Consider the following 16,679-nt stretch of genomic DNA (forward strand, 5'->3'; position numbering starts at 1 on the left):
ACACATAGAGAGAGAGAGGCAGAGGGAGAAGCAGGCGCTATGCAGGGAGCCCCATGCAGGACTCGATCCTGGGTCTCAAGGATCACACCCCGGGCTGAAGGCATTGCTAAACCGCTGAGCCACCCAGGCTGCCCACTTACTAGTATTTATAAGCAATTCTAGACTCTTGAAGTACCCTTGGTTCTTCTTTCATCCACATTATGGCAGAACTGTGATTATAATAATCACTATGTTTTAAAATCACAGGGTGAATGGCAACTAGGGAGGTCATCTGGTTTGTCTCCAGCAGAACATATCTAAATCATGCAGTCTTTTTTTTTTCTCCAAGACTTTTAGAGAAGAGACACAATAATTTTCTCTCTATATAGATCATATATATATATATGAAAATGACAGAAGAGGGAAATAAATTTTTTTTCAGGTTTCACCCATAACACAACTTTATTTTTTATTTTTTATTTATTTATTTTTTTTCATAACACAACTTTAAATTCACTAGACTTGAATCATTTCCTTAGTGTACAACGGTTGTTTCTTTTTCTCCAGTTTTGCTTCTGGAAAGTAGACCTATAAAGCTAGATCAAAAAAAGGATATAGGAAGGAGCAGAGAGTAAAAGAGCATGGATGAAAGAAATCTGGCAGAGGGAAATCAAGAAAAATGTAAAAAGAATTCAGTGTTCTGTTATCCTTTCATTTTCCAAAGGGACTCGATTTGCTTCTTTTCTCCAGGCACTCACTACTTGAATATATATATATTTTTTTAATTTTTATTTATTTATGATAGTCACAGAGAGAGAGAGAGAGGCAGAGACACAGGCAGAGGGAGAAGCAGGCTCCATGCACCGGGAGCCCGACGTGGGATCGATCCCGGGTCTCCAGGATCGCACCCTGGGCCAAAGGCAGGCGCTAAACCACTGCGCCACCCAGGGATCCCTCACTACTTGAATATAAAAGGACAAACAGACTCAAGAGTAACTAGGAAGAGATGGATGGTGGACTATTGGTTAAATGTAGATAAAACAAGTCCAGTTATTCAATAATGAAATATGTTCAGTAATCATGTGGTAATAAAAATTCGGTCTATACAGAGAGGTCTAAGAAGAAAAGGCAGAGTCTTCTCTTTATTCCCCTGACACATCTACTTCTTTTCAACCACTGTTCAAAATTCCTTTAGTAATATTCCAGAAAGAAAAATTAAATGCATCTCCCTGCATAGATATATGAATGTATAGGGGTAGGGATGGGAGAGATATATTTAAAATTTTAGTCCAAAGGAACAACCTCATACTTTTTTTAAAAAATATTTTTATTTATTTATTAATGTGAGATAGAGAGAGGCAGAGAGAGAGAGAGAGGCAGGCTCCATACAGGGAGCCTGACGTGGGACTCGATCCTGGGTCTCCAGGATCATGCCCTGGGCTTGAAGACAGGTGCCAAACCACTGAGCCACCCAGGCATCCCCAACACCATACCTCTTATATGTATGTAACTTACTTTTTCTCTTTAAAATACACTTGGGAGATTTTTCCATGTGCCTAGTCATGGAAGCTCTATGAGCAAGGAAACTGTCTTTTTTTTTTTTTTTTTGGAAACTGTCTTTTTAAGCACCGTGTCCCCATTGCTTTGAATACAGGGTTTGCATACACTTTTCAACTAACAAAAATTTGTTAGGTAAATGAATAAATAAATCAGAAAGTACAGATTAACTTCATTCTTTTGACGTTAAACATTAAAAGCATAGCATTACATCATTTAAATGTACAAGAAGTATCTAGTCCGCTATTGATGACCATTTAGAATATTTTCAGGTTTTGGGGGTATTACTGTAGGAACGCTTTCATTCCTGGACATATCTATTAAATTTTATACATATGTAATCTCGAAGTGAATCCAAGGTGATTACTTAACCATTTAATAGTTTAGTCAATTACATTTTTAATTTGATAGATATTGCCAAGTAACACTCCTAGCCAGTTGCATCAATTTATACTCTCATTGCAATACTGTTTTTATTCTGGAGCAAATCACAAAACCTTAAAGTTAGTAACAGAAACACACGTTCTTAGGAACTACATATTCTTTCATGTATGGCCTTTTAATGAAAACTGTGTCAGATGTGATCTCAAAAAAACTGAAAACCCTTTTGGCTTTGCTGAGCTCTGGGGACATCCTTTTTCTCAAAGACAAAGTACTTGTTCCTACCAGCCAGCTTTTTGGAACTTGGCCAAAATTCATGGCTAACTGACTCCTTTGTATATTTTAATAATAAAATACAGTTCTATTACTATCTTTTTATAAAAAGTTCAATAACCGCACCTTTGGTTAAACATAAATAACAACTCAAGATCATGCAGATATTGGAAAAAAATATATTTATAGAAAGGAAACAGGTAGCAGTGCTGTAGAAATGCTTGAAATTGTATCACTCAGGCTCTCACATGGATTCCACTGCCTATTGACATTAAAATAAGAAAAGTAACCTACATGCAGAAAGAAGGTTGTATTCACATTAACATTCATGAAGGCTGGGCAGCTGAAGCCTTACATATCAAGTAGGGAATATATCTTTTGTCTACTGATGAGAAAACGTCTCCGTGATAAATGGTTACAGACGGGTGTCACAAGGGCAACAGCACACAGAACAGCTCCAACAAACTTAAAAAAAAAAAAAAAAAAAAGTCTTCTCCTGCAGTTCTTTTTGTAGCATTGTGGACCCCAGTGCCTATCTCCTTAAATAAAAGAAAAACACTGCAGTGCAGAATTCCTAAACTTTGCGGAAGGCATTTTCCCAGCAAGCAAAAACAAACTCTTTGAAAGTAATTTAAAACAGAGCTTCCTAATGCATAAATATTCGTGATGCATAAATAACCCAGACGTTCTGAAAACAAGCGCTCTGCACCCTGCACCTGCAGCTGTTTGGGCCTAACCTGTACATCCTCGTAAGATGCCAGTCACCCAAGTCTGCAAAGTCTGTGACGTCAACATCGGGAAACGCTGCGCACGTCACTAAAACGCCTTACGTCACTAAAACGCCTTACGTCACTTACGTAGGTTCAAACAGATGATCGTACTCCTTTAGTAAATTTGAGAAAACTAACGTACGAAGTCGTGAGTTTTGCGATTTAACAGACTGGTTTCACAGACTTGCGACTTTCAGTTAATTTTCAGAACCAAGTGAGCTAACAGCCTGCAGAGAAGCGTCGCGTCCGTGGGGAAGAGCAAGCCTGAGGGCCCAGCTCTCCCGGGGCCGGACTCTAGGGGGCTCACTCTCCTCGCCTATAAACGCAAAGACTGCAGCCACCCTACCCCGCCAGCCAGACTTCTCTCCAGTATGTGGCCTCTTCCGCACATCGAGAAGCTTCCACAGGAAGAAGCAGCAAGGCGCAATTTGCCAAAACACGGATGTCAACACCGAGCTGCGGGGCTCAGTCCTCCACTCTACAGAAGCCTCCAGATGCAGAGCAGGAAGAGATGTACAACAACGCCGTCAAGCCCTTAAGAACCTCCCTCCTCCCGGCCCCCCGCGGCCGCGTATTTCCTAGACAGTCAGTGGGGCGAGGGACAAAGGCGCAGCCCGCGCGCCCCGGGGTCTCCGGGAAGCCCTCCGGCTCCGCCCGCCGCGCCGCGCCGCTCCCGGGGGCGGAAGGGGCGGGGCATCGGGGAGGAAACGCGGGCGGGGCCGGAAGTCGGGCCCCCGCCGGCCTCCGTGCGCCTGCGCGCCCGGCGCAGCCCGAGGCTGGGGGAGCTCCCGCCGGCTCCGGTCCTCGCCCCGCGTCCCCTCCCTCTGCCTCCTTCCCCGCCCCTCCCCACCTCCGCCCTCCTCCTCCACCGCTTCCCACCTCCGCCCACTTGACGCGATGACGCACGGCAGGTTTGCGGACGTGGCGGCGGCGCACGGCCCGGAAGGCGGAGACGTTGGCGGCGGTGGTGGCCGGGGACGCGGGACGGCCCCGGGCGGAGGCTCGGTCATGAGTCTGCCCGGGTCTGGAGCCGCGGCGGCGGACCTGGCAGCTGGCTCCCTGGTGCGTCCCCGCTGCTAACGGAGCAGGTAAAGATGGCGGCGAGAGGTCGCGGGGGGCGGGGGGCGGGGGGGGTCCGGCCCCCGCTGCGCTCTCGCGGGAGATGGCGCGGAGCCTGCGGCCGCAGGTGGAGCCGCGGCGGCCACACGGGGCTCGGCTCCCGGGGCGGGGTCGACCTTCGCGGCGCGGCCGCACCAAAGCCCCTCGTCACACTCTCGGGGAAACTGAGGCCCGGAGGAAGGACTCCTCCCACCTGCCGGATTCCCGGGTCGCCGCGTTTGGAACCTAAGCGCTTTCTTTTCCCCACACAACGTGTTGTTGATGCTGAATACACGGCGTGACATGAAAATCTGAGGTCATCTCGAGGAGTAGACAGAAATAAGGCCCCTAGGTGCGTGCAGTGGAGGAGGACGGAGGAGCGGGAAGTGAAGTCTTTAAAAACTGGATTGGCCCAGGCGGATGCAGCCCCTGTGATGGTATCGCGGTGCGGGGCCGCTCGCGCCCTGCGGCCCCTTTATTGCTCTCTGCTTAAGGGAAACCGAAGCGAAACACCCGGCAGCAGCCGCTGCAGATAACGAAGGTGTGTGGGAAGCCACTCTCAGTTCAGAGCGAGCTGATGGATGCTTTATTTAGCAACGTATCCATTGCGTAAGTTTTTGCGACTGCTTGGAAATCTAGGCAGCATGCAGGGTTGGTCCCCCCCCCCCCTCAGTTTTCAGAAGAGAGAGTTCGTGCATTTTTTCCTACCTCTAAGAGAATTAAGACAGGTTGAAGAAAATCGAGCCCGATGACTTGAGTACTGTGCCCTTTGTAACCTGTGTGTGGTTGGCTTAGGTAATTACCTGCTTGCGCCGGAATCTAGCTTTTCCGCTTCGCTCGGAGGCGCAGCCAGTTTTTGGTTATTCAGAGAAAGGTACCCAGTTTGTGGGGCTCCGCTGCTTGCATTTGATTACACAGGAGCGTGAAGAGATGATGAGATGAAGTGCTAGCCTTTTAAGTATTATGTAGCGGTGCACCACGGAGAAAGTTTGATACAAATGTGTAAAATGGCTTTTGGGCATTGCTCAGTGGATTTCAGCCACTCCAAGCCAGTTTGGTATTCTAAGAACGAATAATTAGGGAGACAGTCTAAAAGGGCAGCCTACGTGTGTCAGTATAACCACGTGCAAATTGCTGTATATTAGATGGCTCTTAAATTTTTAAAATCATAAAACCCCTCCTCTGAGAACAGGAAAACAAATATTAACCCCCTTTCCCCCCAGGAAAATGTACATGACTGTAAAGTTTTGCCTACGAATGCACAGGATTCACAGACATTTCCGACACTAAAAACACAAGATAGAAAAGACCTGGTTAAATAAGTGGAAATAAAACTATTACCCATTTTAGGTGAAGGGGAGATTCTTTTTCAACTTCTTGAAAATTAAAAATAAAGCATTGTGAATTACGGTATAACAAGTTGATAACAAGTTTAGTCTTTAAACTTGTTAGACTTGTCACTTAGAATTCCATGAAGGAATAGGTGTGATCAGGACTTAAAACTGCTTTAGAGATGTACAGTGTTGGTAACTTTCTTCAGTTTGGTGGCTGTGAATTTAGGAACCCCAGTTCACGGTAAGAGTACCCGAGGGGGTGCGGATGGGTGAAATAGTCTACTTAATAATTAGTTATTAGTTGTCTGTGTTACCCTCATAGAAATCCGTGGGTTTTAAAAGCAATCCAGTGTTACTGTAGAGCAGGATTAGAAACTGGTTTTCAGGGGTTGGATTCAACAATCAATAAATTCAATGAATTAAATAGTTCGTTAATTATATATGTATGTGCCTACATGCAGAATGTAATCTGTTGTCATCCATATTACAAATTCAGACTTTTGAAGGGTGTTTGTTTTCTTTTTCACTTGGTATTTGTCTGTAGTATTTTCAACTGAACGAAGTCCTTTAAGACACCCTTTGGGCTTGCCTTCCATGACACATTGTTTTGATGCTTTCTTCCTCTTCTGAATAGCCTGTTCTATCTTCTTTGCAGGCTGATTTTCCTTCACTCACATACCAAATGTAGCAACTCTTCAAGGCTGTCTTCACCCCTTCTTATTCTATACTTTATTTAGGTAATCTCATCTATACCCACACAGCTTCAGTTTCTACCAATGCACATGAGCCAGGAAATTATATTTCTAACCCTTTCTGAATTTGACTCTATAGCCCACTTGGCTATTTGGTATTCTTTGGGGCTATATTAGAGGAATTTATGATTTATTGTTCAGCCTCCCCCCCCCCCCAGCTTTTCTTCCAGTGTACGGTATTTTAGAGAATGGCATCACCATTTACTCAGTGATGCAAATCAGAAATCTTGGCATGATCCTTAATGTCTTACCTCTCTTCAGTCTAAGTCACAGTATGAAGTCTTAATTCATAATTAATTTGGACATTTTATGTCCAAAATGCCTTTCACTACTTGTCTACTTCTTTCCATCTTTCAAAACAATAACTGAAAGCAATCTAGGTCCTTTCTTATGTGAACAATTAATATGAAGCTAGCACTGGGAATGTGGAATTAGTTTTTATATGTTTTTGTTACATTTGTTTTTAATGAGAACCAGTTCAGCTTGATGAAGGGGAGTGGAGAGTGCCTGTGCCAGTAAGCAAAAAGTATTCATTGATGTATGCCTTTCCCTTAAGTCAGTGCTTGGTCTTAGAATGTCTTTTCTGAAATGGATGTAGTGACATAAAATTTGTTCAGTCTTTATGGACCATAAATTGAGTTGGACAAGGACTTTGATAGAGGTTGGTGAAAAGCTTCCAAGGAATAAGAATCCTTGGTTGAGGGCAAAATTATGACCTATATGAAGGCACATACTGTACTAATTATGAATACTGAAGTAAAAAAAAATACTGAAGTCATTGTGATGCAGGGAGGTAGGGAGATAATAAAAAAGATATTTCAATCCCACAAGCACTTAAAATGCAGAACAAGCCAGGATATTCGGGTTCATTAAAGTGTTGTGTTTGTACATATAAAACATTCTTTGAGTCCATCAGAACTATAAATTGTAGTAGATGATCACAGGTTTTTAATAATACAAAAATATTTCCTTAATTTTATTCATATTCAGAATAAAGGAGCTTAGCTTTTTAACCTTAAAAAAATAGCAATTTACTTTTGTGAAAATGTTTATCACCCCCATGTTTTGGGATAGTCTGTAAGAATGAATTACCTCTTCTTCCTGTACCATTGTCTCTGCTGTCAGATGTTAATTGCAGTTTAACATCTGTAAAACTTCAACCTAAATTTTTAAATAACTAAAATCATTCTTTTTTTAAAAAAGGGGTCCTGAATATAAGATTCTTGTAACTCAGTTAAATGGATGAGGCACATTCTAAAGTTTTTTCTGCCTTCTTTCCTCCTCAGATTTTGACATGGCAGGGAGACATCAGAACCGTAGTTTTCCTCTTCCAGGAGTTCATTCAAGTGGTCAAGTACATGCATTTGGAAATTGTACAGACAGTGATGTGTTGGAGGAGGATGCTGAAGTATATGAGCTTCGATCCAGAGGAAAAGAGAAAATCCGAAGAAGTACATCAAGAGATAGACTTGATGACATTATAGTATTAACAAAAGATATACAGGAAGGAGATACTTTAAATGCAATAGCCCTTCAGTACTGTTGTACGGTAAGTCTTAATTTGATTTTGGATAATGCCGTCCAAAATAATTTGTTCATTAGCACAAACAAATAAGTTTTGTGCTCTTTTATCTTGTTTTTCCCCTTTTTCCCATAGAAATCTGTATTATGTTGGTAGATGTTACTTTTTACATTTTTAAGTGATTACTGTAATTAAATTCTTGATTCTGTTTTCAGTATTGAAAAACACCTAATTGTGCTATCTCTCCTCCTTACTCAAGTTGTAAGAGAATATAGAAATACATAAGGAAAAGTTTTTCTCTTCCTCAGCTCCTGAAATGATACACTTTGGTGTGTTTCTTTTCATACCTTTTTTGTGCTGTATAAAAGTAAAATACGTATATATATAAGGTATTTCATTCCTTTTTTTGTGCTTTATAGAAGTAAAATACGTACATAAGTATAAATATTTACATATATTTAAACCACTTGGGGCATTGGTGATTTTGTTTTTAAAAATTGGTTTATTTTTATGTCTATTACTCTTCAAGTTGCCTTTTTCATTTCTTAGTATATCATGGACATCCCTTTATTGTCTTACAAATCTAACTTCTGTTTTATGTAGCTATATAATATTGCATGGTATGAACGTATCATAATTATGAAGCTGTTCTATAACATAGTCGGGATTTTCTCCCATGTTTTGAATAGTGTGGTGAATATCATCACAGCTCTATCTTTAAAGGGTGGTACCTTTATTTTTGTGGAATAGATTCCCAAAAGTAGAATTGATAGATAGAAGGAAAGGTGTATTTTTATTTCAGTAACATTAAACCCATTTTATATATGTCATTATGTCCATCTTGCATCCTTAGCATGAAATCTTTTCACGTGAACACATTTATATGGAAATTGTTAGAATATTTTTTCAAACATTCTTTTCTCATACTTCCAGCAGAATTTTGAAATGTACATACTGTGTATCACCTTACACATTTTAAAGGAAGCTTAAATACTTTTTAATGATTTAAAGGATATAATTTCCAGAATGTTGTCAATATTGATATTTAAAAATATGACCGTTAGAAAACTCTTTAAATGTACTTTTAAAGAAAGAATTTATTTTAGAGTACATGAGTGGGGGGAGGGGCAGAGGGAGTAGGAGAGCGAGAACCTTCCAACAGACTCCCTGCCCAGTGGGAAACCAGACAAGGGGTCAACCTCATGACTCATGAGATCCTGACCTGAGCCAAAACCAAGAGTCAGATGCTCAACCCACTGAGCCACCCAGGCACCCTATATGCACTTTTTTAATAGCATGAAATTTTTATCATTCCTTTTTCTCCTTGATTAGTATTTTTATCCTCCCCCCCCCAGTCTTTCATGATGTGTTATATTTTTGTACTTGAAAGCCTTTTATTGGTTATCTGTCATAGTTCTCTGCAATAGAAACATATATTTATAAATTTATTTATACAATAAATATGTAAATATTTACAATATATGTAAATTTAAATTGAATTTTTAAAAATTTCCTCTGGCCATGAAGTTTTGTGTATTATTTTTCTCTGAATAGGGTAATTATTGCAATTCAGCTGATCAAAACAGATATATATTTATTTAAAAATTTAATAAAATATTTTATTGGAATGCATTTCTTGATGAGGTAATAAGAGCTAGATTGGGGGGTTGCAACTTGTTCACATATAGCAACACTATTTATTATGAGGTCTTAGTATATCTGATTTCATTTTTTAGCATAAATAACCATGTGATACATGTTTGTAGAAAAGTTACAGAATGTGCTTTAGAAAGTAAATAAGTTATAGAAAATGTTTAAGAAAGTTGATAGAAAGTAATCAAGATTTAAAATTAGGGATAAGGCTAAAATTATCAAAGTGGAGGTCCAAGAGAAGAGTGTGGTCCAATAGCTTTATTAGAGAAAGACATAGGTTTTCCTTTAATGAACCTTTTAAATTATCTTAGAAGAATACAAGTTTGAAATGCCATCTCAATGATTAAAAATAGGTCATATTTCAAATGAGGTGAACAAGAAAAAGTATATAACTGTATGAGTATATAAAGAGAAAGGTATAGGAGAAAATAACAACAGAGGAAATTTAATAGATTTCCACTCATTTTTCCAGAAATGAGTGGCATAGACTGATGGGAAGAAGCACTTTGTGTTACCTGAGGAAAAATTTGATCTGTGTAGTTAAGAACACCATTACAGAGTTTTAAAGAGTGCTGCAAAATGGTAGGGAAGCCTGCTGGCAAGTTGGAGGGGACCCAATGAGACGGTTAGTGGAATGATTCAAGTGAAGATTGATCAGGGCTTAGACTAAAATATGTGCAGTAAGTATAGAGAAATTTACAGAACATCATTTGGGGGTATTCCCAAGATGTTTTAGCTGGTTCCTCGTTGAAAATGAAGAATGATGAACGGGCAGTTAGCTTACCATTAGAGAAAAGAAGGCACTATCCACAGTAGGGAAAATTGACATAACAGGGAGTTAAACAGTGCTCCCTTTTGCCAGGAGCTCAACCAGCGAAATTGGTGAACCTTACAAAAAGATTTCTCTATTTATTTTTTAAAGATTCTGTTTATTTGACAGCACGTGAGCACAAGCAAGGGGAGCAGCTGGGAGACAGAGAAGCAGGCTTCCCACTGGGCAGGGAGCCTGATGCAAGGCTTGATCTCAGGTTCCTGGGTTTATGATGCGAGCTGAAGGCAGATGCTTGCAACCTACTGAGCCACCCAGGCACTCCAGGATTTTTCACTTCAGAGTACTTAGTGCTGTATTCCACTTATAAGTACTCAGTATTAGACGTTACTAAACATAATGCCATATATGTCATAAACATATGTCATAAAACAGTGACAAGAGGACAAAGTTCAAGGTTGGAATCCTGAATGCAACAAGGAAGTCAGTATAAAAGAAAATAACAGGGATATTCAGAGTGAGAACCTAGGTAGACTACTAAAAGTTGGAAGCCTGGTTTAAAAACAATATGAAGCAGTTAATAGAATAGACAATATCAAACAAATGAACATTTAAAGAGAATGGGGTCAGACTTTGGGGTTTATCAAATGAATCTTTATTTGCTCTAAGAAAAAAAGTCTTGAGGTTGTAAATTTGAAAGCATCCTTTTTCCTTATTGTCTCATATAGTTACTCTGAATCCTCCCTCCATCCTCCTTCCACACGTACACTTCCAGGGAATTGATTTTTCCAACAGGAACTCTCATTCTTCAGGATGCCTGGGTGGCTCTGTGGTTGAGGCTGCCTTCTGCTCAGGGTGTGGTCCCAGGGTCCTGGGTTAGAGTCCCACATCCGGCTCCTTGTGGGGAGCCTGCTTCTCCCTTTGCCTATGTCTCCGTCTCTCGGGAATAAATAAATAATCTTTAAAAAAAAAACAAAAAACCAAAAAACCAGGAACGCTCTCATTCTTCAGTGGACTTTGTGATCAGGAATCTGCAGTTGATAGTTCATCATTCATTTCCTCCTAAAAGCCCTCTTCAGCCTCCTTGATTTTGCATCTTTTTTATTTTCCTGCTAGTAATATTTAATTATACTTAATATATTAAATATAAATACTAAATGTTAGAGTTATTACAACACACTATATATCACTATTCTAAATGTTCATACATTTTAATTTATTAATCTTTGCAAAACCCTATCTGGTAGATAGTGTTATTACGGTCATTTTACATACATGGAAATTGAATTGCAGAGAGGTTAAACAACTTGCCCCAGATCATATAGCTAGAAAGTTGTCAGAGCCATCCTTCAAACCCAGAGAGTCCATACTTCTAACTACTGTCATATTGGTTTCTTGGCCACTCTTTTTTTCTTTTTAATTTTATTTTAAAGTAATCTCCACATCCAGCTTGGGGCTCGAACTCCTGAGATCAGGAGTCACATGCTCTCCTGCTAAACCAGCCAGGCACCCCTTGGCCACTCTTTCTTAATCTCTGGTATGAATTCTCTTATTCAATATATCCCTCAAATGTTGACATTTCTCAGAGATGTTTTATATGTCACCTTTTTCTCCCAGTCTTCTTTGGTGAACTTGTCTACTTTTGTGGTTTCAATTACTATTTTTGCTGGCAATCCATAAATCTATATTTCTACCTGAGATCATTCTTCTAAATTTCAAACATCCTGTAACTGTCTGTTGGATAGCTCCCACTTGGATATTTCAATCACCTCAAAGTCAGCATATATAAAGTCTGCGTTTATTTTCTTTTCTCCCTCCAGAGTGTTCCATATCTCAGTAAATGGCATCATCCATTGAGTTGACCAAGCCAAAAAAGTTTTATCCTAGACTCACTTTGCCTTTCTGACATCAGTCAGGTGATAAATAATCAGGGCTTAGGTTAAGCCATTGATAGAAATCATGAATGGGACTAATCACTTAAAGATGGTGGGAGAGCCTACCATTATAATTGGTAATTGAGGAGCACTCCCATGATCTCCCTCTTGACAGTGGCTGGTGGATAGGATATACAGACAGGTTGAAGATTATATAATATATAGAAAAAGCTTAGAAAAAAATGACTGATCTTGGGGGTAATTGAATAATGCATGAACACTGAGAAGTTAGGGGAAATGTTATCAACACAAGTGAGGGAGATAAATTATAGTATCATTCCTGAGGTGCATGTTTTTTCAAACATTTTAACATCCTTGAAATTGGAATGGTGGCATCCTCATTATTTGGTGTTTTGGTTTTTTCCCCCCTAAGCAATATGTAAAATAATGGCACATCTTAGAGTTGATGGCATCTTAGTTTTGATAAAATACAGTAGTTTTAGTGTAAGTTGACATTTGCCTACACTTTTAATTGCCAGACTGGAAGAAAGAACATATTTGTAATCCTTCCTTCCTAGATGGTTTAAAAACAATAGAAAGTGTGATATTTGTGCATGATATACAAAGAGAAATATCAAATGATCCCACAACCTACTTAAATACCTACCATTAGTGCTAATAATACATGGGTGATAGTAAAAAGTAAGTAGTGATTTCCTAAGACTAGTAGATCAAAAGTGGTGTAGAACTGTTATCTACAAAATCTCTCTGGGTGTGATAATACTACTAATAATTAAGCTCCACTATTTTTTCCCTTCCAGAGTAACTAAGATAAATGACTATTGCTACCTCTATTTTGATGGAGAGATCAGTTGAATGTTGCCTTTTTTTTTTTTTTTAACAGGTAGCAGATATCAAGAGGGTTAACAATCTCATCAGCGATCAAGACTTTTTTGCCCTTAGGTCTATCAAAATTCCAGTTAAAAAATTTAGTTCATTGACTGAAACACTTTATCCTCCAAAAGGAAGACAGGCTTCACGTCCTTCATCTGTTCAATATGTTCCAGAACAACAGGAAATTTTGCCACCTAATGATTCTCTTTCTTCCAGTGAGTCAGCTGATAACTTTTTAAAAGAAGTAGACCGAGACATAGAACAAATAGTAAAATGTACAGACACCAAAAAAGAGAATCTTAATGAGGTGGTATCTGCTTTAACAGCACAACAGATACGTTTTGAACCTGATAACAAAAACATTCAACGTAAGGATCCTTATTATGGAGCGGACTGGGGAATAGGGTGGTGGACAGCTGTAGTGATAATGTTGATAGTAGGTATAATAACGCCAGTATTTTATTTACTGTATTATGAAATTTTAGCGAAAGTGGATGTTAGTCACCATTCAACAATGGATTCTTCACATTTGCATTCAGGAGTGACACCTCCATCACAACAAAGAGAAATGGAAAATGGAATTGGTCCAACTAAAGGAATACCCTTTGGCCAACATGATCATAAACTATATAGTCAAGATTCTCAATCACCTGCTGCTCAACACAAGACATAGCAGTTAGCTCATAATAATAACATTGTTAATGATCATGTGTATCTGGAGTGTGGTGAATCAGTTATATTCAATAACCACTTTAAGGGCAGAAGTTAGGGAGATTGAAGATGCTTTTGTTTTTTGCCCTTTTGGGGGAGCCATTTACAAATTGAGTATAAAATTCTTACAGTTGCTAGTTGTTATTGAGAGTTGTGAATCCATGTATCTGTTGTATCAATGCTTAAAGCAGAAATGAATTTAAATATGGGTCTAGGAAGTTCTTAACTTGGAAAATGCATCATTTTTCTTATTCAAGGTTGGTTATGTTTAAGTTTTATTTTCCAAGGAATTATTTTTTGGCTTAAGTCCCCAAAATAATGTATTCTAGTTAAGAAGTTGCCGTTTGGTCACTAGAACACTGGATTGGGTCAAGACCTAAAAGTATTCTTTGTCTCTTAAAGCTCACTGCCTCTGCTTCTGTTTTTTAAGTGATTATATTTGCCTCTGTTATTTGAAAGCACTTTTGTAATTCTTTAATGAAAAGTGTTAGACGAATTAGCATTATTTAGGAAATAAATCCTTACATACTGTGATAAGTTGTTGCTGTGTTACATGCAGTAACATGCCTTAATTACATTTAATGCCTTATGATAATTGCTTTACGTAAGCTAATACAATTTTTAGAATTAAAATTAAGTATTATTTCATATGGTCCAACAGGATTCATAACATATGCTGTGTAAGTTCGTCTCCACCTTCACTATCAAGCACAACAGTATAAGTTTATTAAAACAGATTTTCATGGGCTGCCTCAGGTCTGTTGCAGAAAATGATTAATAAGCAAAAGCAAAGGTGAAAGAGCCCTTTTGCATTAACAGTAACAAATTATTTCTTGATCCGTTAACCTGGTTTTCAAAGAGAAAATGTCCAACTTAGACCTTTTTTTCCCCTCTGAACTGTAGCATTAATTTGGGGAACAGAGGCCAGAGGTGTGTGGATCAATTGAAAGGGCTTGATAGTGCTACTTCTTAAGATTTGCGGGGATCAGACATAGTTTGGCTAACTAAGCATCATTTGCCTACTGATTTCCATCATTTAGTTTTATAAAGTATGTGTTTTAAAAATGTTAACCAAAATGATTCATTAGAAGAAAGATTTGGTGGAGTCTGAATTGTCTGTTTTGTGTATAATAAAGTATGTATCTTAAGTTATATAATACCACCTCATTTTCTGGGCATTATTTCCTAGTTTCAGGTTTTGACCAGTCATTTTATATTTGCAACTCCAATATTGATTTTTAAAAAGGGGGAGGAGTGAATAAGTATGGTAAATGAGGTTTTCATGTACTTTCAGGAGGAAAGTATCATAAAAAGACAGGACAAAGAAGTCAAGAATTAAAGCCCTTGCATGTATTAGAGGACCTTAGACAATTAATGAAAAATGTTAATATAGAAGTTGTAGCAAAATCATTTTTTGAGTAACTCTTTTAATTTGGAATTTAAAAAATTATTTTAATGTGCCTTGGTTTCTTAAAAAAAATGTATGATCTTTCTAATCTATGCTCAGTGTTAACTTGGTCAGTTTACATTGTATTTATTACACTTGCCGAAAAATCAAGTTTTAGGGAAGAAAAATGGATTATTTTAGGGTAGAATTTAGAACTTTGTTTACATCAAATTGATGAAAACACAGAGTCAGTAATTCCTTTTTGCTAGTGCTACTTTGAAATTGTGATAGGTCTGATTTCCAAAGTAAGTGACTTAAAGTGGTGAAGTGTACTATGTACTTGATTTAAAACCATTTCTGTCTTGCAGTGTCTGTTCCTTGAAGGAAATTTAACATATCCTTATGACACAATCAGGCAGTTTCCCTTCTCTATATCTTTGAATTCTTTATAATTCTATATATGTCATATATATAGAATTTTAGAATTTAATCTTTAAGGGTCATTTAAAAATTTTCCTAAGCATTTAATAGTTCTAGAATAATTTTAGCTTTTAAAAACGACTCGTATACATCAAAATTTATAGCAAATACAGATGACTTGGTAAAACTTAATAAGTTATTATTTGATATTGTGGGTTTTAATTGTGTTGAAACCCTTATTTGAATTTACTTGGACACTTTACATTAGAAGGTATGTATGTTATATATATCCTAACAAATCGTTCTGTTTGGTTTGTTTAAAAAATTGGAGTTGTAAATGAAGAAAAATCTATTTTTAGGACAGATTATTATTTCTCTTAAACCTGGGTATAAATGGTTAAGATTGTTTTGAACAGTTGAATGCTGTTTAAAGTTTTTGCCATCCTACTCCTAGAAAAGTATGGAATTAGTTTTTCAAAAGACAGATTAAAAGATTATACAGTCTGCTGGCCGTATTAGAATTAGAAAGAAGATATTAAATGAACTTTTCCAAAGGACTTTGTTTTTTAAAGCTTTTCTTTTTCTGTACTCACTTGTTCAGCAAGAATTCTTTAAATGAACCACTACTTAGTAATTAGTTCTTTTTAAGGTATCTGTTTCTAAAATTACCTATATGGGAGTATGAAGGGTGTTTCAGAAATATCATGAAGCCAGGATCCAGTCAAAGCATTACAGGGTAAATGTGGAGGTTTTAGAAATCTGTATTTAAATGGTGCATTATGATGAGTATCATTCTTATTTTGAATTACAACATCGTTGCTCAGGAAATCAGTATTTTTCTTCCAAGTATGTGCATATTGCACTGTTAGATAATAGAAATATCTGAATGCTTTATTTAATTCTTTTTATGTATGCAAATACTATAAATCTTTTGTATGATGTATTTTATACAAATGCAAAATGCAATTGTAGAACATTATTAGCATGTACATCTGTAAAACTGGTTTTTAAAACTTTCTGCCCCTTATTTTTCATATTTTAAAAGATATGCAAATATAATAAAGTTTCTATTTTATTATTCAGTCTAAAATGGAAGCTGGTCAATTTAATTGAATAAAAGCAAACATGTTTTCTTTTCTAAAAACTATTTTATGTAGAGATACTGTGTAAGGTAAATAGAATTCCCCCTTGTCATACAGAAATAAAGTCCACTGGATTATTTATAGGACACAGATGAAGACAGATTTCAGATTGATATTCTTTGGATGTTCTTCGATATCAGGGAAGACTTTATGAGGCTTGGTT

General features: G+C 37.9%; 1 protein-coding gene across 2 annotated transcripts; it reads left to right on the forward strand.

Annotated features, from left to right (window-relative positions):
• The first annotated feature begins 3,745 nt into the window (after window positions 1-3,745).
• Window positions 3,746-16,464, forward strand: LYSMD3 (LysM domain containing 3). Of its 2 annotated transcripts, none has more exons than XM_038532368.1 (3): window positions 3,746-4,048; window positions 7,431-7,693; window positions 12,867-16,464. In XM_038532368.1, the coding sequence occupies exons 2-3, from the start codon at window positions 7,439-7,441 to the stop codon at window positions 13,527-13,529; spliced, it is 918 nt and encodes a 305-aa protein (XP_038388296.1). In that variant the 5' UTR covers window positions 3,746-4,048; window positions 7,431-7,438; the 3' UTR covers window positions 13,530-16,464. The 2 variants fall into 2 exon arrangements, with proteins under 2 accessions (XP_038388296.1, XP_038388295.1); XM_038532367.1 differs by lacking the exon at window positions 3,746-4,048 and adding an exon at window positions 4,184-4,667.
• Window positions 16,465-16,679: the final 215 nt, after the last annotated feature.

The sequence above is a fragment of the Canis lupus genome, chromosome 3 (genome assembly GCF_011100685.1).
Source record: "Canis lupus familiaris isolate Mischka breed German Shepherd chromosome 3, alternate assembly UU_Cfam_GSD_1.0, whole genome shotgun sequence".
Classification (NCBI taxonomy): Eukaryota; Metazoa; Chordata; class Mammalia; order Carnivora; family Canidae; genus Canis; species Canis lupus.

Bases quoted from the DNA above. Each gene is read 5' to 3' on its own strand.
- LYSMD3 (XM_038532367.1), top strand. From the start codon at position 4,640: ATGCTTTATTTAGCAACGTATCCATTGC. The intron at 4,668-7,430 runs GTAAGTTTTTGC...TTTCCTCCTCAG, and splicing joins TTTAGCAACGTATCCATTGC to ATTTTGACATGGCAGGGAGA. The intron at 7,694-12,866 runs GTAAGTCTTAAT...TTTTTTTAACAG, and splicing joins CCCTTCAGTACTGTTGTACG to GTAGCAGATATCAAGAGGGT.